The sequence below is a fragment of the Cupressus sempervirens genome, chromosome 1 (assembly GCF_028749045.1).
Source record: "Cupressus sempervirens isolate cs-2001-9-10 chromosome 1, ASM2874904v1, whole genome shotgun sequence".
Classification (NCBI taxonomy): Eukaryota; Viridiplantae; Streptophyta; class Pinopsida; order Cupressales; family Cupressaceae; genus Cupressus; species Cupressus sempervirens.
The window spans coordinates 645,766,047-645,792,623 of NC_143118.1; the positions used below are offsets into that span (position 1 = coordinate 645,766,047).

General features: G+C 35.2%; 1 protein-coding gene across 1 annotated transcript; it reads left to right on the forward strand.

Annotated features, from left to right (window-relative positions):
* Positions 1-375: 375 nt before the first annotated feature.
* On the forward strand, positions 376-16,143 carry LOC149579558 (F-box/kelch-repeat protein At2g44130-like). Its single transcript, XM_089810644.1, has 3 exons — positions 376-714; positions 14,249-14,465; positions 14,778-16,143. The coding sequence occupies exons 2-3, from the start codon at positions 14,262-14,264 to the stop codon at positions 15,834-15,836; spliced, it is 1,263 nt and encodes a 420-aa protein (XP_089666770.1). The 5' UTR covers positions 376-714; positions 14,249-14,261; the 3' UTR covers positions 15,837-16,143.
* Positions 16,144-26,577: the final 10,434 nt, after the last annotated feature.

The following is a 26,577-nucleotide window of genomic DNA, read 5'->3' on the forward strand; positions in this document are numbered from 1 at the left end:
CTTGTTTCTTAATAGTTATGATTGCCAAATGGCATTGCAAATTTAAATATAGTTTTTATAGTGTTTGTGAATGGCAAATGGCATTTGTCTTTTGAAATTGATTTTTAAAAATAAATTTCTTTTATAACTCTTATTAAATTTCTTTTCTACTTCTATATATTAATAATTGTGATTGTCAAATGACATTATGCATTTTATTAAAAACAAATTTCAATTGTAACTCCCATTAAATTTCTTTTTTATTTCTATTTATTAACAATTATGCACTACACATCTTAATTTGTTTTTAAACTGTTTTGTGAATGTCAAATAGAATTTATTATTTTAAATTGATTTTTAAAATTAAATTTGTTTTGTAACTCCTATCAATTCTTTTTTCTGGGATTTGCTTCTCCCATTGTATATGCCTCTCGGCATAATAATCCTCCTGTCACTGTAAGCCTATCGCCTAAATAAAACAAATTTGAATTAATTCTTTGCAGAGGGATTTACTGACGACTCTGCCAGCTTCTGTCCAGAAACGCCTTGTGAGCGTAGCATCCATGCATTGGATGGAATAAGACCCTGGGCAGGCATTTCATTTGAGTTTGTTGGATGCAATTTATAAGAGTTTGTCGAACTGCTGAAAATCTGTACGTGCTGGGATAGTCGGTTGCTAGGAAGAGTATTTGGGCGCCTTTGATGCTCTGGAACTCCATCTGCGAAGATATTCAGGTCAATGCTTTTTGGCTTTTCTCTAATCCGTTTTCTTTCAAGTATCCGTTCGTTTTGATATTAAAATGTATGCAATTACTATAAAACCGATTATTATTTTATTTTGCTCTGTATCAGTACGGGAGTATGTGAGTGCGAGTGCTTTTATGAATGCATGTCACTTGCATGACTGGGACTGTATATAGTTATGTTTATTTAGCTTTGATTTAAGTCAGAAATATGTGGGCTGTGACAGTTTAAATGTAATGTATTTAAGACAAGTGCTTGGGTAGGACTGCATATGTTAGGAATCGGGCTCATCTTTTTCTGTTAGGGGATGCTTTAGGTAGCCATGCGTCACACCTTCCTGTACCTTTATTATTACATTTCTAGTTGGGTATGTGTGTTTTCACAGTTTTATGAGATTGCTTAAGGAGCCGCAATGCTTCTAGAAGCATGCAGTCTGGAATGAGATGAATGTTGTTTTAAGCATCTACACATGAAGAAGTAAACTTTTCATCCTTTAAAATAAGGGAAGACACTTACGGTGGAGGCAATTACGAAGGGTTGTGGTGTAAGACAAGGCTGTCCGCTATTCAATTTTTTTGGATAAAAAGATGGAACACAAACTTTAATGGATGCTTTTTCTTCGGTCTTGCTGTGTAAGTTGAATATTTTTCGAAGAGATCATTCTTTGCTGATCAACAATGATTTTTCTTACTGCATGCCCACCATCTTAGCAGGCGCCTTGTCAGAAATTATTGTTTTTGGAAGAATATAGGTTTTTAAAATTTTCTGACTTGTTAAGATATTAGCTTTACTGGCCTCTGCAGTGCAAGATTTTCATGTAACCCTCTTTTTAATGATATGTTGCTCTCACGCTATTTTGTCTAGAATACCAATTATTTGTTCTAAACAAAGTTATAGGACGAAGAAAGAAAATTTTCTTGTTTAGATAGAGGGAAATGACAAGTGAGATGACACTATGCAGCCATATCAACTGAAATTCTGAAGCTCCTGTGGCAGTTGTTTGTATGCACGACCTTAGATGTTTAGATTAGAAATGATAGATAGCAGCAAGGTTAAGCCACTGTACAACTTAATGCAAGTGTGCATCTATGCTCTAAAATATAAGAAGCAACTTGGTGGGAGACAAATATCCAATCTAAGGTGAGTTTGACTCGTAGAGCTTGTGACCTGGATACAATCTCCTTAGAAAACTATCTTCATCGCTTTCTGTTGTTCTATAGATACTACTACTAGCATACTTTACATAGTTAAAAAACTATGTAAAATATGCTGGGAGATTTAAAAAAACTTAAAGATTTTATGTCCGTAATGACATGATTGTAGATAACTGGAATCATGAAAAGAATAATGCGTCTATAGGAAATCTCAGTTCTCTTCAAGCTTCATAATCGATATATCTCTCAACATATTATAATATTTTATATTTAAGGACATATTAAGATAAAATCTCAAATTTATGATTAATTATTTTAAAAAAAATTAATTTGATGAGTGCTATCAAAAAGGGGATAGCGTCTGATACATCTGCACATAGTGCCAAATTGTAGATTCCTAAAAAGCCATCTAAAATTCTAAATCTATCAGAGATCAAACACAACTAAATCTATTAGAGCCCAAGACATGATCAATGATTTGTGAAAACACTGTATATTCCTGCCAATTTGTTGCCAATCTCCACCATTCTAACACCATTTGCAACAGACAACCAATTATCCACCAAATCTAACAGCCTTTAAAGGGGCAAAATTATTATTGATCACTCGTATCCGGTATACCCCCAAGCATTAACAATGAAGTTCTTCTTTTCAATTGTAGCCCACTCTTTAGTAGAAGCCAGGGACTCAAAATCAAAGCCCATCTCATCCGTCATGTAGAGATCGCTGTTAAAGTAAATACCTAGAATGCAGATGGAACTCCTCTCATACAGATTGGTGATCGCATTTGCAAAATCTTGAAACAAACCATCAATCTTCTCAATGATGCTCTCTTCAAATCAATGACATTAGTTAGTAAACAGAGGAAAAACCATCACACCAATGACTGTTTCCTCCCAGGAAAACTCGAACAAGTTCTTGAATCTTCCCCACACTATTTGAGTGGCATTAAATAATATACTGCACTGGGCCAAAAGCAATTCTTCCCTACACATGCAGCTCAAAATGGAATTGGTGCACCATCTTCTTACATCCTCACAACACTCCACAAACACCACACTCTCTAGATTGGAATGTTACTCTATCATCTCTTTATAGCACATTCAAGTTCATTTGTTACACTTGATAAACTTTGCCAGACCTGTTTTGGCACCCAATTTGACACAAAATTCAGCCAAAGATAGATTTCAGCTTGAATCATCACCAAAACTGGAATCAATCAATAGATTGGATGCCTCGAAGCATATTTGGAATCTGCAACAATCTTACCACATACAACTATGGGAGAAATGACAGAGTAGGGTATACGGCTACCACTACAGTCTGCAAAAACTGCCCATTGTTACCATGAAGCTTCTACTCTGTTTCAAGCAGCAATATTCCTTGCAGTCTAGGCCATAGTAATATCCGAACCTGAAACTATTGATTCCTCTTGACAAACCCCAACAATAGCATGCAGATCTGCAACCTTATTAGCCTCTCTGTATGTGCTTTAAAGTAACGACTTTAAACTCCAAAAGAATATCCCTAGCAATTTGAACCCAATTACTTAGCTTCCAATTATGAATTGAACCACGGATCATTGCTCGGATACAAATTTGTGAATCTCCCTCTATGTCAACAACTCGACTGCCTTTATCTCGGCACAATCTTAAGCCCAGTATGAAAGCCTCAAATTCAACTTCATTATTGGAAACTACACCTAATCTTTTTGAGGATGGTCATTCACACTCATCATTCCAATTCTAAATGATACATCCAGTGCCTCCATATCCCAAATTCCCTTTAGCTACTGCATCAATGTTCAATTTCCATTTGTGGAATTTGGGGTAGCACCATACTACCTGCATATGATGAATCATGTTTTTGGACAGCAGAAATGCAGACCAGTTTAAATATACCCACTCCTTCTGAATCCATTCTTCTCACTTGGAGAACTTGGTGTCCTTGATTTTAATTCTAGCACTGGCCATCTCTACAATTTCCTAAATAATTTTGGTAATCAGAACTTGCCAAGATATCTCTTTCTCTTAAAAATTCTATGGTTTTGTTCCTTCCAGTTATTCCAAATGAGCGAGAAGGAGCAATGGTCCAAATGGAAGCCCACATTACATTTCTACACATTAGACCATCCTTGTAAGAACTGTAATAGGCATCTAGGTCTAGGCTCCATCCATATCAATGTACTTTGAATCCAGTTCCAACACTCGTCAGTGAACTCAATTTAAAAATAAGTGATCAGCTGGCTCCACATCCCTTTTACATAAGACACACCAGGAGGGACCATGAATGCCCACATTATTTAGCCTATCCATGGTTAAGCACCTTTTTATGTATCACCATCCATTAGAATGTACGAGCATTAGGGAGAGCTGATTGATTCCAACATAAAATTAGGGCCATTCTATTGCTCTTTCCTGCTCCTCTTGTATCTTGTATTGACCAGGTTTGGCCCCACACCAAATAATTTCGTCCTCTCGATTACATGGAATGCACTTATGCCCCCAAGTTCTATTGTAAGCTTATTTTCAAGATCATCCGGGAGATCCAAAAGCTTGGTATCTATGTATTGATGTGAGGTTTGTTCCACTACAACATATAGAATATGTTAGATTTTGATGATTGATCAGGGAAATCTTGTACACTCTCCATAATTCCTCAGTGGAGCTCAAGGATGGGCCAAGCCCCGACAAATTTTTTTGGGGCTATTTTATCGGCTTTTTTGGGCTGACATGTTGTAACCAATGCTAACCCTAAAGTGGAAAATATACTTATGGACATCCTAACAAAGGGACACAATCCCGTGAATGACGCTTTGTAACCCCCAAATAAAATATATAAAAACATCAATCCAAGAATGGGATAGGTACCCACCTGCAAAAAAGTAGGAAAAATAAGTTCATGGGCAATGATTAATACTCACCAAGCATTTGAACTAATATTGCCACCAGCAAGGAATACATGTGCTTACATGGCTAGGATCTATTAAAGTCTCTCATATACATAATACCTATAGACACTATATTCAAACATAAAGAAGGAATATGTGCAGATATAAAGGAATATGCTGACACAAATTGAAAAGGAAAGTCGATGCAAACTTAATAGAGAAGTATAAAGAGATGACAAAGTTTGAAGGTGAATCAAGAGAGAATTAATGGAGAAGAAGGAATAGGAAAGTGACTTCTTCAAAGGGGAAGCTCGTGTCTCTCCCGAAAGGTGGTAATTGAGAAAGGTTGCGACTCTTTCGTAAGGGGGTAGCTATGAAAGGTTGCGACTCTTTCAAAGGGCATAATGGATGAAGAGTTGTAATAATGAAAGGTTTTGACTCTCCCATCATGAAGATATAAATAGGGGGGAAAGACTTCTTTTGAAGGCATGGAAGACCGGATAATCATAAGATAACCATAGTAAATTCTGGCCTAAGATATAAGACAGTTCTGATATGCATAAAGGGGGCATAGGAATTAAGGAAGGATTGATGGAAGAAGGAAGGGGAAGATAGTAAGGAAGTACCTTCATTTGGTCAACAATGATGAAGAGTTTGACCTTATTTGAAGGGTGGTAACTGTGAAAGGCTGTGACCAATGCAAGGGGCACATGTGGTGAAGAGAAGTGACTCTTACATTGTAAGATATAAAGAAGAGGTTTCGTTTGAGGAGGGCATCCAAGGGAGATAAAGTTGGGGAATAACATATTAATCTAAAGTGGTGATTCAATTTTTATGACAGGTGTTGAACCTTCCACGAATAATATATAAAAGAAGAAATTTTTTTTATGATCATTTACCAATCATCACTTCCAAATATATTAAATCAACACACAATCATCACTCCTCAATTTATGAATTACAACATTCATTTAGTCATCATTCACTAACTATCAAATTGTCAAATCAAAGGAAATCATTCTATCATTCATCAAACATCAGTTGGGAATCAAACAAACTTGCAATCAATTCTTCAATTAATTCAATCAGTCTATATTAATCATTCAATCGTCTTGAGTGAATAAAGAAATATAAAAGACAAGAAGACCATATGATTTAGATTATTGGGTATTCTTATTTGGTCTTTGTGTACATTTTAGAAACATAAATTATAATGGGTAATTTTATATGTAGATTGTAGACATTTCTACAGACTTATCTGCATCTGTATATCAATGATCTTATATGCGTTTTATAACTATCTGATTTAGCAATGATAGGTATATTGATGGTATAATGACTTAATGATGTAGAGACCTAGGTGGACTTTTCAGTTATTCATAATCAGAGGGACTTCCTTTAGTTCTCACAACACAATCAAGCTTCTTTATAGGATCATTCACCTTGGTCCAGTCAACTTCAACCATATCAGAGTGCACATATCATTCTCTTTTGCCACCATAGGCTCTACATCTTAGAAACATAACCTTTGTCCCTCAATCCATCCATTGGATACATCTAAGCTATCTTTTCAACAAGCTATCTATTACTCCCTCAATGCCTCAATAGGCTCAAATCTTGTCTTCACTTCAATCAAGTTATTCCTCCACCTTCACACACCTCAGTTAACATCAAATAATATGTTCTCGAGGATTCCAAACCCTCATCTCTTTATCTGATACCAAAAGCCAACTCTTGCCCTTTACTAGGACTATTCCCAATTAGCCTTGCCTAATCAGTTTTTCACTATTTTCTCTCACTTTTCCCAAACACTCAAAAAAAACAAGACCATTTCCTGATACCCTTTTGGACACCACACAACATATCTCAGAGGTTCATATTGTTCCTTTTGGACCAAATGCCAGGACCATGACTGATGCTCCACAACTAGCCCTCTTTTAACCCTCCTGTTACAAAGCAACCCCTAGTAGATCACCTTCCCAAACCTTATAAACCCAAAACAGAGTTGTCTCACCATGCTAAACAAAGGATTTTCAAATTCATTGGAGATTCCATCAAGTTTTCCTTACCCAACTAGAAAACCCTTCCTTCCTAGGTGTCTAAGCCTAGGGTTTCATCAAACTCACCTCTCCAAACATTTTCTGATCCCTCCAATGGATCCAACACCTTCAGATACTTCAAACATGACCTTCCATGTCATAAAACATAGCCCTCCTTTGGATGGAATCCCCAGACCTATAACTGTCCCAACATCTAGTGTTCTCAAACAGCACTCTGTCTTCAACTAGAGACCTTCTTCTCCAATCTCATTGCACATTCCTGCATATCTCTGCACAAAACATCATTATATAGATACATTTAACATATTGACAGCCTCTCCCACGAGTTACATCTCCATTACAGTAGTGGGAGAGGTGAAACTTTAAATAATCTTAGAGAATTAACTCTCTGTCACGTGACAGTGACAGTCACTAAATTGCTGTGCAAAATCTTTTACAAAGGACCTGTTCAAATGGAAAGAACTTTTGAAAAAAACCTTCTAAAACATTTGTATGTTCAAAAGGAAAACTTGAAATGAAACAAAACTTGTTCGAATCAAAAGACAATCAAAATATAATGTCACTGTTCTGTGACTGTCTGCAGTGGCAGAGAAAACACAGTCTTTTTATTGATTTTCCAAAGTTTTCTTAAATCCTCAATACATATCCTTGAAACTCATTTACATCATGCTTTTATAGACTCCTTTGGCACCTTTAAACTGCCTAATCCCCTAAGGAACCGACCAACTTCTCCTAACTGTCTGGGTGACAGTTTTGATTAACTTTTAATAACTTTTAATAACAGTTCTGCACCATAGCCTTGGGGAGTCAAACACTAAAGACCTTTTAACACAATTCCTAAATGACTCAATACTCCTTAATAAGACTTAATGACTCTCAAATAGTGCAATGTTCTTAATGACTCCTTCTTAACTCCTTGATTCCCTTATTGTTAGCATTTTGACAATTTGACATATTTTGCTGAGTACATTGTACTTATTTGCATTTTATATGCTAATCATGACCTTTTGACCACATTTAACCATCCTAATACCTTCTAGGATTCCATTTGCCCTTGAAACATCATAAATGACCCTAGGTACATTCTAATTCCCATAATGCCATTTAGGCCTACATAATGATCATAAAACATATTGAAGGACCATTTCATGGTCTCATTACAACCAACGACCTATCATGGTCATGTTCACATCTTGTTGCCTTTAGTGCCTTCTTGTGTCCTCATCCTTGGCCTTGATGCTCCTGCATCATTCTCCCAAGGATCAAAGCAATCCAAGTCCCATTGGATTGGTAGCCTTCTTTCTTTTCTTCGAGTCTCTAAGCACTCCATCAGCAGACCCTGCAACTATAATGCATCCTTTGTTCTTTGTCCTCATGTACCTACAAACAAACACCTTGGGTTGATTCCAAGTGTTCCATCCTTCCACTAGTCTCTTGATGTACCCATGGTCTGCACCATCATCATGCATGTAGTAACCCTGCAATCCTGCAACCAAATCGTTAGAAAAAACAAATATTACTGCTCCTTCATTCACCAAACCATATGCTTGGTTCACCATACTCCCTCCTTGCTTGTCAACTTCTTTTTTAGTGTCCACACTTCCTTTACCACCATCTCCCTGCCATTTTTCTTTTATGACAACAAATCCCTTAGTTACATTCATCATGTCCTCTACCCTTCCATGGGTACTTACTGCATCAACACCCTTCATAAATGGTTTATCTTCATTCAGGACCTTTACAACAGCAGGCCCAACACTTATCAACTTGTGTCTTTTTCTTAATCTCCTATCCTTTCTTCTCATCTTTTTATGCCAACTTGTGCTCCTTCTATTCACCCTTTCCTTCAATGGCTCTTTGATTGTCCGTTGCTGCACTTCCATGTGCTGCTTATTGTCCCTGCCAACAGAACCTTGCTGTTTAATGACTGTTCCACAGTCCTTTCTCACTACCATCTGTTGTCCTCTGCAAATAAAGACAGTCCCCTGCTGCCTTGTGTCATTACAGACTATACCACTGTCCTTGCTATCTGTCCTTTGTAATCCACTATCCCAAATCACTGTACTTTGCAATTCATTGTCAGAAAACATTGTACCTTTCAGTTTATTGCCTGCCCTCTCATTGTTTAATGTGTTTTCTCCATTATTGTAGGTACTCCTCTCCATTGCAACTTCATTGTTGCTCACTGCACTTTCTTGTCCTTTAAATGGACACTCTTCTATGCTGTTTGTCTGTAACAAGATCTCATGTTGATCCATTCTTCCATCTGCTAATTCACTTTCACTTTTCCTCATCCTCACTTTATTTTGCTGTTTCTTTTTCTCTACTGGCCATGTCCTCCCAAGGATCAATGACTTTCTCTCTTATCTTCTTCACCCTCACTTCCACTCTTACTCTCCCATTCTTCCATCATGGCTTCATATTCTTGCCATAAATCATGGTTCTCCTGTGCATTCTCTGCACCTTGCTTCTCTTCTTCCTCATCATCATACCATTTCTCCTCTTGGTACTCCATCTCTTCTTCTAACTTATTCAGCTTCTTCATTATCTCTTCCTCTCTTTTGTAGATTTCCTTCAACCTATCTTCCCACCATATTATAAACTTCTCTTTCCTTTCATAATAGGCTTCTATGCCTTGTCTCAATATCTTTATTTCTTCTTGTCTTTGCTTCTCCCTTTTATTCTTCTTACCAAAGATAAATTCTTCTAGCCACCTGAATTCCTTGTATAACTCCCTCTCAGATGTTGTAAGCCCCATCTTCAAAACCACAGATATCTCCACAATACAACTAGCAGACACCTTTTTCACCAAGAAATCTCTGCACACCTCTAATACACCTTTCAACTTTGGGACACTCAAGGAAGAATTAGACACTCCAAGACTTCAACAAAGGGACCAGTGCATTAAAGATGACAAAGACTCCTAGATGATGAAACCTGCAACTTATCAACTCTCAATCAGACCTTGCTGATGCTCTGATACCACCTGATGTAGAGACCTAGGTGGACTTTTCAGTTATTCATAATCAGAGGGACTTCCTTTAGTTCTCACAACACAATCAAGCTTCTTTATAGGATCATTCACCTTGGTCCAGTCAACTTCAACCATATCAGAGTGCACATATCATTCTCTTTTGCCACCATAGGCTCTACATCTTAGAAACATAACCTTTGTCCCTCAATCCATCCATTGGATACATCTAAGCTATCTTTTCAACAAGCTATCTATTACTCCCTCAATGCCTCAATAGGCTCAAATCTTGTCTTCACTTCAATCAAGTTATTCCTCCACCTTCACACACCTCAGTTAACATCAAATAATATGTTCTCGAGGATTCCAAACCCTCATCTCTTTATCTGATACCAAAAGCCAACTCTTGCCCTTTACTAGGCCTATTCCCAATTAGCCTTGCCTAATCAGCTTTTCACTATTTTCTCTCACTTTTCCCAAACACTCAAAAAAAACAAGACCATTTCCTGATACCCTTTTGGACACCACACAACATATCTCAGAGGTTCATATTGTTCCTTTTGGACCAAATGCCAGGACCATGACTGCTGCTCCACAACTAGCCCTCTTTTAACCCTCCTGTTACAAAGCAACCCCTAGTAGATCACCTTCCCAAACCTTATAAACCCAAAACAGAGTTGTCTCACCATCCTAAACAAAGGATTTTCAAATTCATTGGAGATTCCATCAAGTTTTCCTTACCCAACTAGAAAACCCTTCCTTCCTAGGTGTCTAAGCCTAGGGTTTCATCAAACTCACCTCTCCAAACATTTTCTGATCCCTCCAATGGATCCAACACCTTCAGATACTTCAAACATGACCTTCCATGTCATAAAACATAGCCCTCCTTTGGATGGAATCCCCAGACCTATAACTGTCCCAACATCTAGTGTTCTCAAACAGCACTCTGTCTTCAACTAGAGACCTTCTTCTCCAATCTCATTGCACATTCCTGCATATCTCTGCACAAAACATCATTATATAGATACATTTAACATATTGACAGCCTCTCCCACGAGTTACATCTCCATTACAGTAGTGGGAGAGGTGAAACTTTAAATAATCTTAGAGAATTAACTCTCTGTCACGTGACAGTGACAGTCACTAAATTGCTGTGCAAAATCTTTTACAAAGGACCTGTTCAAATGGAAAGAACTTTTGAAAAAAACCTTCTAAAACATTTGTATGTTCTAAAGGAAAACTTGAAATGGAACAAAACTTGTTCGAATCAAAAGACAATCAAAATATAATGTCACTGTTCTGTGACTGTCTGCAGTGGCAGAGAAAACACTGTCTTTTTATTGATTTTCCAAAGTTTTCTTAAATCCTCAATACATATCCTTGAAACTCATTTACATCATGCTTTTATAGACTCCTTTGGCACCTTTAAACTGCCTAATCCCCTAAGGAACCGACCAACTTCTCCTAACTGTCTGGGTGACAGTTTTGATTAACTTTTAATAACTTTTAATAACAGTTCTGCACCATAGCCTTGGGGAGTCAAACACTAAAGACCTTTTAACACAATTCCTAAATGACTCAATACTCCTTAATAAGACTTAATGACTCTCAAATAGTGCAATGTTCTTAATGACTCCTTCTTAACTCCTTGATTCCCTTAATGCTTAATATGATGAGCTTATTCATTTTCATATTACACATCTTGCTATTGTACTCGAAACTGCTAGTTAGTCTTGTATGATGAACCTTTCTTGATCACCCATTATCTCATTTTCTTTTCATTCTTGAATGAATTAATCAAATGGATACCACAAATATGAATTATCTTTTCCTGTAGTTGGGTTAGTTTTGCACTATTCCTGAGTGTCATGTAACTCTTTCTGACTTACAGTCAACACAAGAGGACACACCTGTACTCTAGTTTAGGTCCTTTTCAGTTTCTATCAGCTTTGTAATGTCAAATTTTATCAAGGATTTAATGCTTCTGTTTTTGTTTCTTAAAACATGCTGTTGTATTGGCTCATCTCTGTTAGGTTTGTAGAATGATTTAATATATATTTTGTTATTTCATGCAAGATATGAATCCTTTATCATTTCATACCCAAAATCAGACATTCTTTTTCAAGAAATAAGGGTTGGTAGAGTCCTTTCAAACTTTATCAATAGAAAAATGTTCACTATTCAGTTTGATAATGTAAACCCTCAGTCTGATTGCGTTGTTGCCATAAGGAGATTTTAACAGGACATTTGAAAAGTTTTTACCAGATTTTACACAACTGTAGCAGAGATATACTTCACGAAATAGTTGGGTAGGGTGAACAGTAAGAGCATATTGAAACCTTACCTATTTTTCAGGAATGTGAATGGTTTATTAATTATTAAACATCTAAGTTACTGAAATGAGTCAAGTGCTTGGAAATGATAAATTGGTGGTATCAACAACCTACTCCCATTTTAGGCATTGTAGTAGAGATCATATTGTACAAAATATATTGTGAGCTATGTGTGAAGCAACAATGCCTGAAATGGTAGTGGATTTTTTATTCCACTAATTTCTTCATGTTTGAGGATTTCTTATCTTGAGAACCACATTTTTAATCCCACTCATCCTCTCGTTAGATCATTGACCTTATTCAATTAATAATATGTTTATTTAAATTATACAAACCCATAGGAAAGTGAGACTTTTTAACCAGTCATGCCCTAGATAAATTCGAAGTTAATGAAATTCTGCTTTATGGGGACAAGGTGGTTCTATTGAAGTTCAAATGTGTTAACTCTTACCTTTTTTCCCTAGTGACTAGGCTCTAAATCAGTTGTTGACATTCTAATTTAGGGACATATAAGCATAGGAGTGAGAATCTTTTCGTGAAAAATTAGTAAACCAAATTGACAAATCAAACATAATACTGATACTCTTGATGAAGCCATCAATACCACTGTTACCATTGGTAAGATAAAAATGTCATTTAAAAAGAAAGTTGCCTGAGTGCTTGCATGATATTTTAATGCAGTAAATCCTATATGATGAAAAATCTGGTTCTCTTTACAGGGCATTGGAGTTGGATATTTGCATCACTTGCATTGTTTGGGAGCCCTAGTTGTGCAACAAATTAATAAATTGTATCTCATTATAAAATATGAGATAACTGCTTTGTTGTTGATACTGTCATTAATAACCTCCCATTGGCTTCGTCCAATGCTGCATTCTTGAACAGTGTAGGTGCTAGTTAAACAACTTAAGAAACAGACTCATTATTCCATTATGGAGGAAGACAATGAGAATTCAAAATTAGGGGTTCAAGGGTTCAAGGTGAAGCTTCTTGTAAGAAGAGATGTGATAAGCTTTTGGTCCTAGGAAATGCTGATTGATTACTTGGTGTAGATGCGCTTAAAATTTTTTTTTGTGTTTGTTTGAAACTTGTGTTGAATAAATTTGTGTTTTTGGCTTATTTTTAAATAAGTAATGTTCATTTTGGGAAGGATGTGGTTGGGTTCAGTAATCTTGTATTTGCACAATTTACCTACACCATTCTCACTATTCAGCTATTTGAAACAGTGTTCTTTATGTTTTTAACAGACCATTTGAAAAGTTTTTGCAAGATTTTACACAACTGTAGCAGATATATACTTCACAAAATAGTTGGGTAGGGTAAACAGAGAGAACATATTGAAATCTTACCTATTTTTTTGGAATGTGAATGGTTTATTAATTAAATATCTATGTAATTGAAATGAGTCAAGTGCTTGGAAATGAAGAAATTGGTGGTATCAACAACCTACTCCCAATTTAGGCATTGTAGTAGAGATTGTACTTTACAAATGTATTGTAAGCTATGTGTGAAGTTACAATGCTTAAAATGATAGTGGATTTTTGATTCCACTAATTTCTTATAGAAGTTCATTCTTTGTAACTCTCTTCTGTTTTTTCCTAATGATCAGGCTGTAAATCAGTTCTTGGCATTCTAGTTGAGGTACATATAAGCATAGGAGTGAAAATTTTTTGGGGAAGAAATGGTAAACCAAATCGACAAACCGAAAGTAGAACTGACACTCTTGATGAAGCCAACAATATCACTGTTGCCATCTGCAAGACAAAAATGTCATTATAAAAACAATTGCCTATGTGCTTGCACAATATTTTGATGCAATAATCCTATATAATGAAAAATTTGGTTCTTTACAGGACTTTATAGTTGGATATTGACATTACTTACATGTTTGGAGCCTTAGTTGTGCAACAAATTAATAATTTGTTTCTCATAATAAATATGGGATAACTTCCTTTGTTGTTTATAGTGTCCATGAATAGTCTGCTACTGGATTTGTCTAATGCTGCACTCTTGAACAGTGTAGGTGCTAGCTAAACAACTTAAGACTAAGAATGTTTATTTCATTAGTTGTATAATGACTATTAAAATATATGTTTCTTGAATTGGTGGAGTTTCAGAGGCTTGAGGAATATGGAGGAATGTGGATCAAGAAACATGGAAGAAGTGGAAGAGAAAGCAAATGAGCAACAGCCCAGAAAGCGCCTATGCCTTAACACTTCACCACGTAAAGAACTGGGATTGAATGCTAATAAAAAACGATCCAACAAGCTTCAAATCTCTCTCAACACTTTTTTTTTGACCAATGAAGTTGTAGCAGTCTTCAAACCAATAACTGTGAGATTACTGGCATCCAATCTAATCTTTATAAATAGATTCTGAATTGTTGTTGAATTTTTTTTGCTAAATAAATGTGCATAACTTGAAGAATATAATCCTATATAATAGATCTTATTGAAGAATATATTCTTTAAATGTTTTTAACATGTTTCTTGTAAATTTATAAACCATTTGGATATTCTGTATATGTAAAAATATAATTTTACAATTGGATAAAAAAATCTAGATACTTATTTTTATTGTGGGCTTTTTTCAAATGTGAAGCTTTTTGTCAAATTTTGAATGTTCAGAATTAACTTGTGATTTCAGGAACTCCCAGAAGAAATAGTCCGAGAAATATTGATGAGAGTCACTTATAAATCCCATTACAAGCTTATGTCTGTTTGCAAAAGTTGGAATGCTATGGTTGACAATCATAAGTTTTATCAAGATAGAATAAGATTTGGGATGTCTGAGGAGCTTATATGTTTGATTGAGAATTTGGATGGAGAGGCATATCATATGCCTGGGCAATGGGAAGCATACACTTCTCGCTCAGCTCGATATTGTAAACCTGGTCAAGTGGTGACTGTATATGATCCACTCCAAGATAAATGGGATGCAGCTTCGTCTTTCCCAATTGGGTATCGTTTTGACTTGAGAGACTCTCGTTGTGTTTCCACCAACCATAAACTGATTTTTATGGGGCTTTACAAAAAAGATACGGATATGCCTACTAAGGTTGTTTTGGTCTATGACTTTTCTTCCGCTTTATGGAAGCAGGGCTCTGATATGCCTATGTTCCATTCTTCATTTGCCTGTGCTGTATCCCCTCATGATGGACTTGTATATATTGCTGGAGGATATTCTGGTGGTGAAAATGCAATGTGTTACAATGCTGAGAAAGACATATGGGAGATTCTTCCTAAGATGCAACAAGATATGACTGAATGTCAAGGATTTTTCAAAAATGATAAGTTTTATGTGATAGACCAATATAATTGTGATGTCGAAATATTTGACGCACATACAAGAGCATGGGCAACATTAAAAGATATGTGGGAAATGGGATGGTTTCCTGATCATTGTGTAGCTGCATTTGGTTGTTTATATTACTTTCAAGAGGGAGTCAGGGAATATGATTGGAAAGAAAATGTATGGAAGCGGATAGATCATTTTCCATCAATGTGGGAGTATGTTTCACATGGTGGTACCATATGGAAGGACAAGATTTTTGTGAAAGGATATGAGACAGAGAGCGGCAAAGAAAAATATTATATGTTTCAGCCTTCAAAATCAGGAACTCTGATCTCTGAGCGGTGGACTGCCATTGAGAGGCCAATTGACATTCACGATCATGTTATGGTAGCTGTTAACTTAAAAGTTTGACTATTTAGGTTTCTTTAAAAGAATTCGAAGACAAGATAATTTTTTGAAAGATCAATTAATCCTCAGTCTCTGAGAAAGTATTATGTACAGGGTCCTTAGGCATTAACTTCTCAATCTTTGCGCACTTGGTTTTGTATTGAATGCCATCTCTATGGTTTTTTCTCTTTCGTTATAGTTTTGATATCAGCATGATTATATTCCTGAAATATCTGATACCATTCTGTAATTTAACTTGTATAATGGCTTAGCTTAACCGTTTACATTGAATATGATTTGTTAATTGACTTAAAGTTACAGTTTCTTGAAATGCAAGCATTTTGTCATAACTGGGATAGGAGCAAAAAGTGGAAGTTTTTATTTAAATTTAATTCATTGTAAAAACATGTATTTATTGGCTCAGAATTTCTAGTATATTCATTTAATTTTTTAATTCTTTTTGCAGCTGGCATACTTGTAGAAGGTTACTCTCTTGTGATTTGTGGACATACCTATATATGTGTGGCAATTTTGTACTTTGCATTCTGGCAATTTTTGGGTATAATTATAGAATTGTACAGAAATTTGATCAACTATTGTTCACTCTTTATTTTGACAACTCTAGATTTAGTGATCCAAAGTGAAGGTGGACTCTATACAAAGACCTTGTAGGAATTTGACATTGGAGACTTGTAAAAGTGAGTTAATGTAGTAATATCTTGTAATTTGTGTATAGTGATACCCCATGCAATGATTAGTGGTGTTTGTGTACACGCTTGGCTTAGGTTATTAGTTGTATTAGAACAGTCTCAAAGTTTTGTTCATCCAAATTGGACCACTGTAGTTATCAAATGCAACTGTAACATAGTTTGGCACTTCTAAGAGCTGCCTGTTACTAACAACACAAGTCAATAAAATATTACCATTCACCAATTTCATTATTTAATGTTCATTAATTAAGACTGTAATTTTTGATGATGAAATTCAACAGTCTGGAATTTATACATGCAATTTTTGTGTATGCTATTAAATGATATTATGGTGGATATGCCAATGTTCTCTATAAATAGTTATATAATGCGTGATATTGGTAGGCTTTTGAGGCGGCATATTGAATTTATATGCACATTGCAACTTGAAAGTGTTAGCTTGGTCTCAAAACAGTGTTATGACCTACTTTGTAAGAAATTAGTTTGTCATGTGGTTGCTTTAGTTCTATGGTTGCATCAAAGTAATCTGAAGTGCCTTGCAGGGTTTAAAAATGACTTTGGCTTTTCTTTGAAGGCACAAGTTAAAATAATCATATTAACTCTTGTTACTTATACCTCTTAGTATAAATATTTATGATGTAAAAATATCTGGCAATTTGCCAAGACTTTGAAGTAACAACATAGAATAATATAAGGGCAATCAGGGCGATTTGGGATTTGATTAGTTGAACCTCTTTGACAACTTTAATGTCATCAAATGAAGTAAAAAGACATTTTTGAATGAAAGGCATCCACTTTGTATTTAACCACAATGTTAGCAAGTAGAAGTCCAATTGCCTAATTGTTTGACTACTCCACAAATCTATGTAAGATTTTCTCTAGAAAGTTACATGATTTAAACTTTCATACGACATGGGTTGGTGCTAATAAAAGAACCATCTTTGGGTGAACAATTGATTCACTTTTGGAAGAACCTTGAGTTGTCTTTACGCTATACCACTGTTTGAATCTATTTGCAACCAAGTGATGAAAAAAGGCTGTGTTATGCCTGCAAAATCTAAACATGAGCTACTCCATTAGAAAAAATGAGTTTATGGCAGCCTTATTAAACATAATTAAAAGTTTCTATAGTTCAGCCAAAAGATTCATTTTAATTGAATCGAACCTAATTGCATACTTCCATGTTCTTCCATTCGGCTAGATATACGGTTTATTCCTTACCTTAGCTGCTTGACATCTTTTGAATGAAGCTTCTCTTGTATTCTTATTTGCTTGGGATTTTTGAGTCTTGAATTCAAGAATCAAAGCCTTCAGTGTCATCAATTTAGTGGCCTAGATGAGAAGGATAAAGACCCGTAGCGTTAATAATTAGAGTGATACCTATGCTCTTTGACAGTTTAATCTTCTAAGCGTTTAGGGTAAACTGGCTTCGAGTTCTACAGTGTCTAATATTTTTAATGTGTATTTTTGGACATTAAAGATTGTAAAGATATGTACCAATCTTTAGATTTCGACATGGAAGGTATATAGATCTGTCACATTATACATTAGAGAAATACCTTTGCTTTGGCAGTTTAATCTCATAAGAATTTTGAGGAAACTGGCTTGAAATTCTACATGGATAAATCTTCTTAATGGATGTTAATGGAAACCTCCATTTCTCAAGTGTGCTAGTATCAAATCACCCAACAAAAAATTATTTTCCCTTTTCTTTGGTCGGCACGATCCTTGTCTGTAACATTTCACATCAGCTTTTTACTTCGGTATATCTACAATGTAATTGCAAAATCTGTCTTTTGACACCCTTCACACTCAAATTTACTACAACTCCAACTCTCACAATTGTAGGATTATGACATAAAGTCTATTGAATGAACTATGTATGTAAACATTTTTTTCTATACAACATTTTGACTAGTTCAACTTTCATTTGCCCACTTGCTAGGAGGTATAGGATATTTAGAATTTCAAATTTGCACCTAGCTTATGCGAAATCGTTGTCTAAACATTTTCAACAAACATTATATTTTGTATCAAAAGATATACCCTTTTGCAACTTATACAATTTCACTACTACAATTGTTTTTAGAAATGATACCAATCTTCCTAAATTCAATGAATTGGGCCTTTCCTAATAATTTATATATTCAACCATAATAATTAAACCATTGCTGTATTGTGTGGGGGGAACTTCAATGGTAGATTGTGCAACTTTGCACAGTTATCATATTCGTAGTCATCCATGTTCGATAATGATTTTCTCAATTATATTCAACATGACTTGCCAATCCTCCAAGGTGATTTTCTTTCATCGAATTACTTTTTGGATCTCTAAGGTATGGAGAATTGCCATTCTTTATCTTTGTTTATTGTTTATTTATTTATTTATTATTATTTATCTCGGTTCCGTTTTGAATTTTTATGCTTCTTTGCATCAAAGTGTTCCTTACACAATTCCTCTATTAATCCAAATGTATTACAAGAAATCTTCCTTTTCAAGCCTTTTCAAGGTGACTATACATTGGATATCCCTCTTTTGTAGTTAAAAACCAATGACTAACTTCGATGAAATTTTGCTTATTTCATATTTAACGGTTATTGAAATATTATCATATTTGATGAACCGTTTATAAGTCTAACTCCTTCGAAAGAAGTAATATCTTTTTTTTTTCAATGTTAACATACTCTTGGGCATAAAATAACAACCTTCTCACTCAATAAAAGCGAGCGGTGCTAGGGTTTCAACGGGAAGAGATGGTGGCCAAGGGGAGGATAGTGAAAACGATGATGATGGGAAATGCCCACATCTCCCTTTTGGGGTCTTGGGATGTTTTGGCAAGATTGGTTTTGGGCAAATCTATGTCGAGAGCTTGGATTGTGGCTATGTTGGGCAAATCTAGATTGTGCAAATGTGTGATAGAGTTCTGGACTTGGGTTGTGCTAGGCAAAGTCATGCTGGGGTTTGGAGCGGCTGCAGTTTTTTGCAGGTAGATTCTAATGAAGATGAAGACCTAGATGGATCTTGCTGGTGTCTTCATTGTTGGGTGGGTAGTATATGGAGCAAAAGATTGGGGGTTGTTTGCCCTTTTGTCTCTCCTTGCTCTAGATGCATTGCTAATCTATGTTGCAACAGATTGGGGGTTGTTCTCCCAACTTCCTTTGCTTTCCTAAGATGCGTTGGTGATCTCTGGTGTAGCATATTGGGGTTTTTTTGCCTTGCCATCTTTGCTTTCCCAAGATCTGTTGGTGGTCTTTGGTGCTACTGATTGGTGCTTGTTGGCCTTACTATCTCTTCTTTCTCAAGAGCTTTCTATGTGGGGGTTATCCCTACCCAAAACTCTACTGTTTGGAGGTTGTCGTGATTTATGGAGGCCTTTAAGGGCCTTCCTTGTTTGGGGCCGTGTTGCAAGATGGAGGGGTTTTATACCTTCAATAGATGGGTCAAATCTCTCATCCCCTGCAAAACCCTTAGTCCTTGATGGAGGTGTCCTCTAGTCTTCTCCTTCACTTTCTTGTGTCCTATTGAGGCGAAGAATGCTATTGAGGTGGGGGCAAAGCTTATGGAGGTAGGTGTTTGCCAGGGGAAAGTGGTGGTGAATGGGTTCAATGGGTACTCTCCTTCCATTGTTGGCAAGCATCCCTTTCATTTTGCAAGAGATTGAGATGGACATGGCATTTTTCAACAATATACTTCACGTGGTGAAGAAGGTATGACTTCGCATGTAAACACTTTGGTGTGGAGATGGGTGTTACTTCTTTCAAGGGTGGCCTGGGTCTTCCTCTTTGCTTCTACATTCATAGCTCCTATGGAGGTGGAGCAATCTCCTATTAAGGTGGAGATTGTATTTGAGCAATGGGAAGCCGAGGAGACTCCTATCGAGATGTTGTGTAATTGCGCTACTTTTAGTAGCTTGCTTAGTAGAAGAAGGGGGAGAAACTCTTACCTCTGGGCTTTGGTCTTCCTCCTCCCCAATCCTCTCTTTGTTATTATGGTGATGTGGGAGCTTTTGGGGGGTTGGAAGACTTTTGATTGCGTTTTCCAAAGTTGGAGGTTGAGCTTTGCTTGGACCCATGGTTGGAAGATTTGTATTGTGTTTGTCAAGGTTGCAGGTATAGTCTTGTTTGGTCTTATATTTTTGTTTAGGGCTCTTACAAGTGTGAATGACCTGAGTTTATCCCTTTGTTGTTATGATGATGTTTAGTTTTTCTTTTCCCTATGATCAAGTGATTGCTAACAATTTTAAAGGGAACACTCTAGTCCTTTGTTGTTGTTTTTGGTTTAAGTATGAAGCTATTGTGGGGGCTTGTCCCAAGATTTCTAGTGACAACACTGACCATGGTTGGTGGGTCAGTCACTTGTGGACCTTTATCTTTGACATAGGAAGATATGATCTTATGACATCTTTCATTATTAGGCACTAGTAATGTTTTGTTATTGGTTTCTAGAGGTCTGATTGTACTTTGGGTCAACACCCATTAATTGCTCATTTTCTTAATAAAAAACATACCTATGGGCATATATAAAGTATTTTCTTTTTACATCTATCTACTTCTTACAAGAGTAGGTTATATGTGTACCCTCTTGTCTACAAGAAAATTATATTGTTGTACTACTAGAATCACTTGCTACAAGTTTTCTACAGTGACTCAAAGAATTCCTATTTGTCTTATTGTCATCACATTAGTTTGAATACTACAAGTTAGTCTTCTAGGATTAATATAATTCTTATTGCCACCATACTAACATCACAAACAATTTGGATTGTCTAAATTAATTTTCTATGCTCAAAACATTCTTAAATGACAACTTCTAAACAACAGTCTAAAACACATATTTCACCAAGGAGAATACTTAGTTTTTTTGTTTCAAACCCTCCTTTTCTATTTTAAGTTTTAGTTTGTTGGATAGCCATTACCATCTTGATTACCCTTTCTCACTACTCTTGTTAATTGTTCTCTTCTTAGAGTGATAGAGCACAAATAATCATTTTGCAAGTGTCATACCCTCAACTATGGGACAACTTTCTACAAAATTTCCATGTACCACTACCACCTTCAAGTTATCCTATTTTCAGAAATTGTTTGCTAGAAAAAGATGTTTAGTATACTTGAATTTAGACATACCTAGTAATGGAGACCAATGAATGACTGGAGACATACCTTAGCTTGCACACTATCTTTTTGCAATGGAGTGCCTAGAGCTTTCTTTGAAATCAACTCACTGCATTACAAATTGGAAGAGCCAGACAAGTTTGAGATTCTTCATGCAGGCTGCACAAATTCATATTCTCACTATTAAATGGGAGATCTTAGGTTCAATTCCTAACTAGTCCATCAAAATATAACATAATGAATGTTGTCATGCCACACTTCTAGGTATATAAACAACTCAATGGTCCTTCTATTGCACAATCTGAATGTTACTTGATGTTAATATAAGAACAGAATAGAGCACTATATGGTTTTCATAAATGCAACTTTTGTATTAATTTTTTAGCTAAGCTATCTATTGTAAAATAAAAAATTCAAGAGGAAGCTATATCCACATCAAGAGAAAGCTATTAAAAAACTATACTAAATAGTAGAAGCATATCTTTATACAGTAATTACACTAAATTTGAATAGGTTAATAGTTTTTTAGTACATATAAGAAATATAAAATGCTTAATACATGTGGTAGAAGAAAAAATGCAGTTAATGCCTCGTAGCCATTTAGAATTGTGAAGTTTTCAGTTATTGAAAGGCATGTATTGAAAGAGGAATGCCAATTTTCTTACATAGAATAAATAATGGTAAGGTTCCAAAATGGAGAGGAAATTGAGGTTTGTGCTTCAACTCAAAGGAAGGGGGTCTTGATGATTAAGGTATAAGTCCATCATGAATTAAATCTAGCTTTCATGGACAATATCATACCTGACCTAGAACATAAAAATCATACTAAAATCCATACAAAAATCTAAAAAATGGTTCTTTGTGATATATAAAATCTTGACATATTCTGCTTCAATATCACCAGTCTAATGGAGTTGTACCACTGCCGATCTCCTTGTTACAATACCTGCATTCTATAAAATAAATCTGTATGGAACTCTCTTAATTTTTTACTATATAGAAACCATATGGTAAGAATACTTTCTTTAAGAGACCCTTAGGGTTGAAAATACCTTCCAACTATGCTTTACAAAATCGAAGATTTCTCAAAGCTCTACCTCAATATAAATCAATAAAGATAGTAAGAAATTATAGTAATGTCTTTGAATAACTAAAGTAGGTTGGTGTGTATCAAAAGTACAACCAATTTTGATAACATTAAAAAGGAGTTCCCAAAGAATTTCCTAGTTTTGAGAACCAATTTGTAAATTTTACAATCATATTTGTAGACAACAAAATACTAGTACTATTCTTGAACACCTAATAGAAGTACATTTCTCACAACATTTCATAATTTTTAGTGTCAAATCTTACAATTTTAAGAATCATATTTGTAATTGTTGAATCACATCATTCACTGCTCTTTGAATATTTCTTTTTATTACTTTTCTTACTTGTGTTTGTTGTTTCTTTGCTTTTGGGTAGGAATGTTATAGGTTTCTTCCCTTTAGGGAAAGCTTGGTTGTGTCAACAACTATAACATTCATCGTTGAGTCATTCATGTCACCATAATTAAGAAAGATGATGGTAGCCCATATATTTAATGGTATAAGTCACTACCAACATCTTGCCTTCTTTTAAGACTCAAATGAAACATACACTATTGTGTAGATATAGGTAATATAATAAATGTAGGAGGGTATGGTGCACAAAATTTATATGATGTATGGACATGTATACAATCAATAAAGGACCATGCCATTATATAAATTACGATCTAAAAACCCCTTTTTTTTAGCTAAAAACCATTTCTTTAGTAACTATTTAAGGGGCAAGACAACTTCTAGTTGCAAACAACCTTAAAGGGGAACTTACTAGCTAAATATCAAAATTGAGTCTTATTTTCATTATGCAATTTTCAATATTTATAATGTGCAACAATCATATTTTTGAGCACACACTCAAAACTTATACTACACTTTCATTAGAGATTAAATTAATGAGAGTTTAAGTTTATATTGGTATTGAGAAATAAAAAAAATTATATTAAAGACACAATGTTCATGGAAAAAGATTTTCAAATTTAGTTTCTATTGGCAATGAGAAATAATCAATTTGATATTAAAATACACAATGTTCATGGAACAAGATTTTTAAAACAATGTTTTCATCATATGGATTTTACAAAGGAACATCATCTTAATCAAAGTGTATTTTGGATAATTCCCATTAATTTATGTTATCAAACTCAATAATTAGGGATTAAATAAAATATGATTCCAAATTATTTTTAAAATCATTGTGAAAAAACTTAACTGAGTTCTATTACATGATCAATCTTGTAATAATTTTGATATTTCTTTGATACCATGTAAGAAACTGCCTAAGGAAAAGAATGGAATGCCAAGGTCTAGAAGCTCAATAGATAGCACAAGAGAGATAGACAAATAATATGATAATGAATTGATTGAATTCAAAGATGTTAAAATATACATATAAAGCCCATTGGCTTACATTGTAGATGTTTTTGAATATATAGGGAATGCACGATAACTAGGAGTGATGAATTAGATAATCTATGAATCACAATAGGTGTAATCACATGTCCACTAAAGGTGGATCATCCTCCATTGTACAAAAAAGTATGCATAATAATGAGAATGATAATATGATAGGAACACTAAAGTTTGATCTCACACACAAAGAGGTATGAGATGACAACTAACTCCTCCCAAGTGGACTTCTTCAACACCACGTGCTATAAAGAAATGTAAAATCCTATGTGTCTACATAAAATCTAATATGCCAATTCATTATCCTAACTAAACTTAAACTTTAGGTGTAATTAATATTATTTAATTACACCAATACTCCCTCCTAATTGCAACTTAGGAGAATGCACTTAAGCTCACAAATCTAGATGAAAATGCATGATGGGTCCAAACTATTAGGCTATGTTAGGTACCCGTGTACAATATGGAAAAACCAAACAATCTCTCATAAAGAAGAGAGAGAGAGAGAGAGAGAGAGAGAGAGAGAGAGAGAGAGAGAGAGAGAGAGGGGGGGGGGGGAGAAATCTCATGGAAAAAACCCTCCCTTAAAAATAGAGATGTAAATAAGCAAGATGCATTAATGGATGGAGCAATCAATCCCTCTCATTATGATAATATACATCATATCTATATATTCAAGTATCCCTCCATAGGAAGGAAACAAGGAGACATGATATCCCCTTAATGATTTCCTACAAGAATATCAAATTATTGAAGGAAAAACATATTCCAATGCTAAAGACAACATTTCTCCCCTTTGGAAGATGATAGATCAAGTATGAGTGCAAGAGGGATTGCCATCATGGATAAGAATAAGGAAGAAGAATCCAAATAAAGTATGATTTCTTTGAAGTGTGCTCATTTGTCACCATGTCCTTGGTTGATGAAGATGCCATAAAACAATTAGGAACATACCTAGAAGAATGTGACAAGCAAGGAGCCAATGGTAACTTATTGTGATCAAATTCCAAAGACAAAGATGTCCCAAAATGTGAGGTAGGAAGAGAAGAATAGAAACCTTCTCTCAATGTAGAAGGTGCACTCATGGTAGATGATCTAGGGTCGATATAGAAACTACACCATGAAAATTGAATTAAGTTCCTCCCTTTAGGAAGAAAAATTCCATAGGTGTATCATATTGGAAATTTGTTTAGTGCTTCCCTTGGGATTTGTGATAAGGGCTTAACCGCCTCCTGTGTACTATAAGTTGAGTGGTTGTATCAGGCATTGACAGATCGATCTTTTGGTGCAACAACAACCCCACTCTAACAAGTGGTATCAGAGCTCGATCATAGGTTTGAATCCTCAGACCCTCAGGTAATGTTGAGGGGGAGATTGTTGGAAATTTGTTCAATGCTCCCCTTGGGATTTGTGATAAGGGCTTAACCACCTCCTATGTACTATAAGTTGAGTGGTTGTATTGGGCATTGATAGATTGGTCTTTTGGTGCAAAAAAAACCCCACTCTAACATATCAAAGAATCCTTACCAATCTCTAGGAAGAATTCTTAAAATGTATGCAGTCTCAAGAAACTAAAAAATAATCTACAACACATGAGTATGATCAACCATGCAATGTGACATCTCAAGTGAAGTTTGAGACTCATGAAGGCCAATCTTCAAAGACTCAAATGTCTTCCCTAAATTGAAAGAGACCTAAAAATGTTGCATCAAAGGATCCACAACCATACCAAACTCAAAAGAAGAATCAAGTGGAGAATGTTGAGGGTCAAATTCTCCCCTCACAACAAATTCATCAATGAGAAGATGAATGTCATCAACCATGTCTTCCAAATCCTAAATGTAGGAATTCACAAAAAATGTGCAATATCTTGCAAGAATCCATCGCAAGGAACTATAACTAGAAGAGAAGGAATATCCTTCTGCATCGAATCACAAGAAACTATGATTGTATGAACACAAGAATTGTCAAAAGAAACAATAGAAGTGATCTAAAAGAGAAGTAGTCATATATTGAGCCCTAATGAAGTACAAGGAAGGTATATCTCCAAAGGATATGACCAAGCCCCTAGCAAATAACAACACAAAAAAGAAGAAGAACAATTGAAAGTGAACTATTTCATTAACAATAGATCTTGAATTACATCAAATAAACCATATACATGCCATCATATTATAGATTATAGAACAAAATCATAACTATCAAGATATCATCTTTCTCTATCAAGTACACTCATCCATACTACCTTACAAAACTTAGTTACATTACATATATAGTCACCAAGACACACACGTTAGCTTTGAGTCCATAATCTCCAATAATACGAAATATGTTATACAATATAAGACTAACCCTTAATGAATTAATGAACAAATACATAATACATTATAAAACCTTTAGTTGCCTTATATATAGGTCCACATATTATCCAACTATCTAGATCCAAGAGTG

Excerpts from the sequence above, each read along its gene's own strand:
- LOC149579558 (XM_089810644.1), top strand. The coding sequence starts at position 14,262 with ATGGAGGAATGTGGATCAAGAAACATGGAAGAAGTGGAAGAGAAAGCA. Across the intron at positions 14,466-14,777 it reads CAGTCTTCAAACCAATAACT|GAACTCCCAGAAGAAATAGT; the intron begins GTGAGATTACTG and ends TTGTGATTTCAG.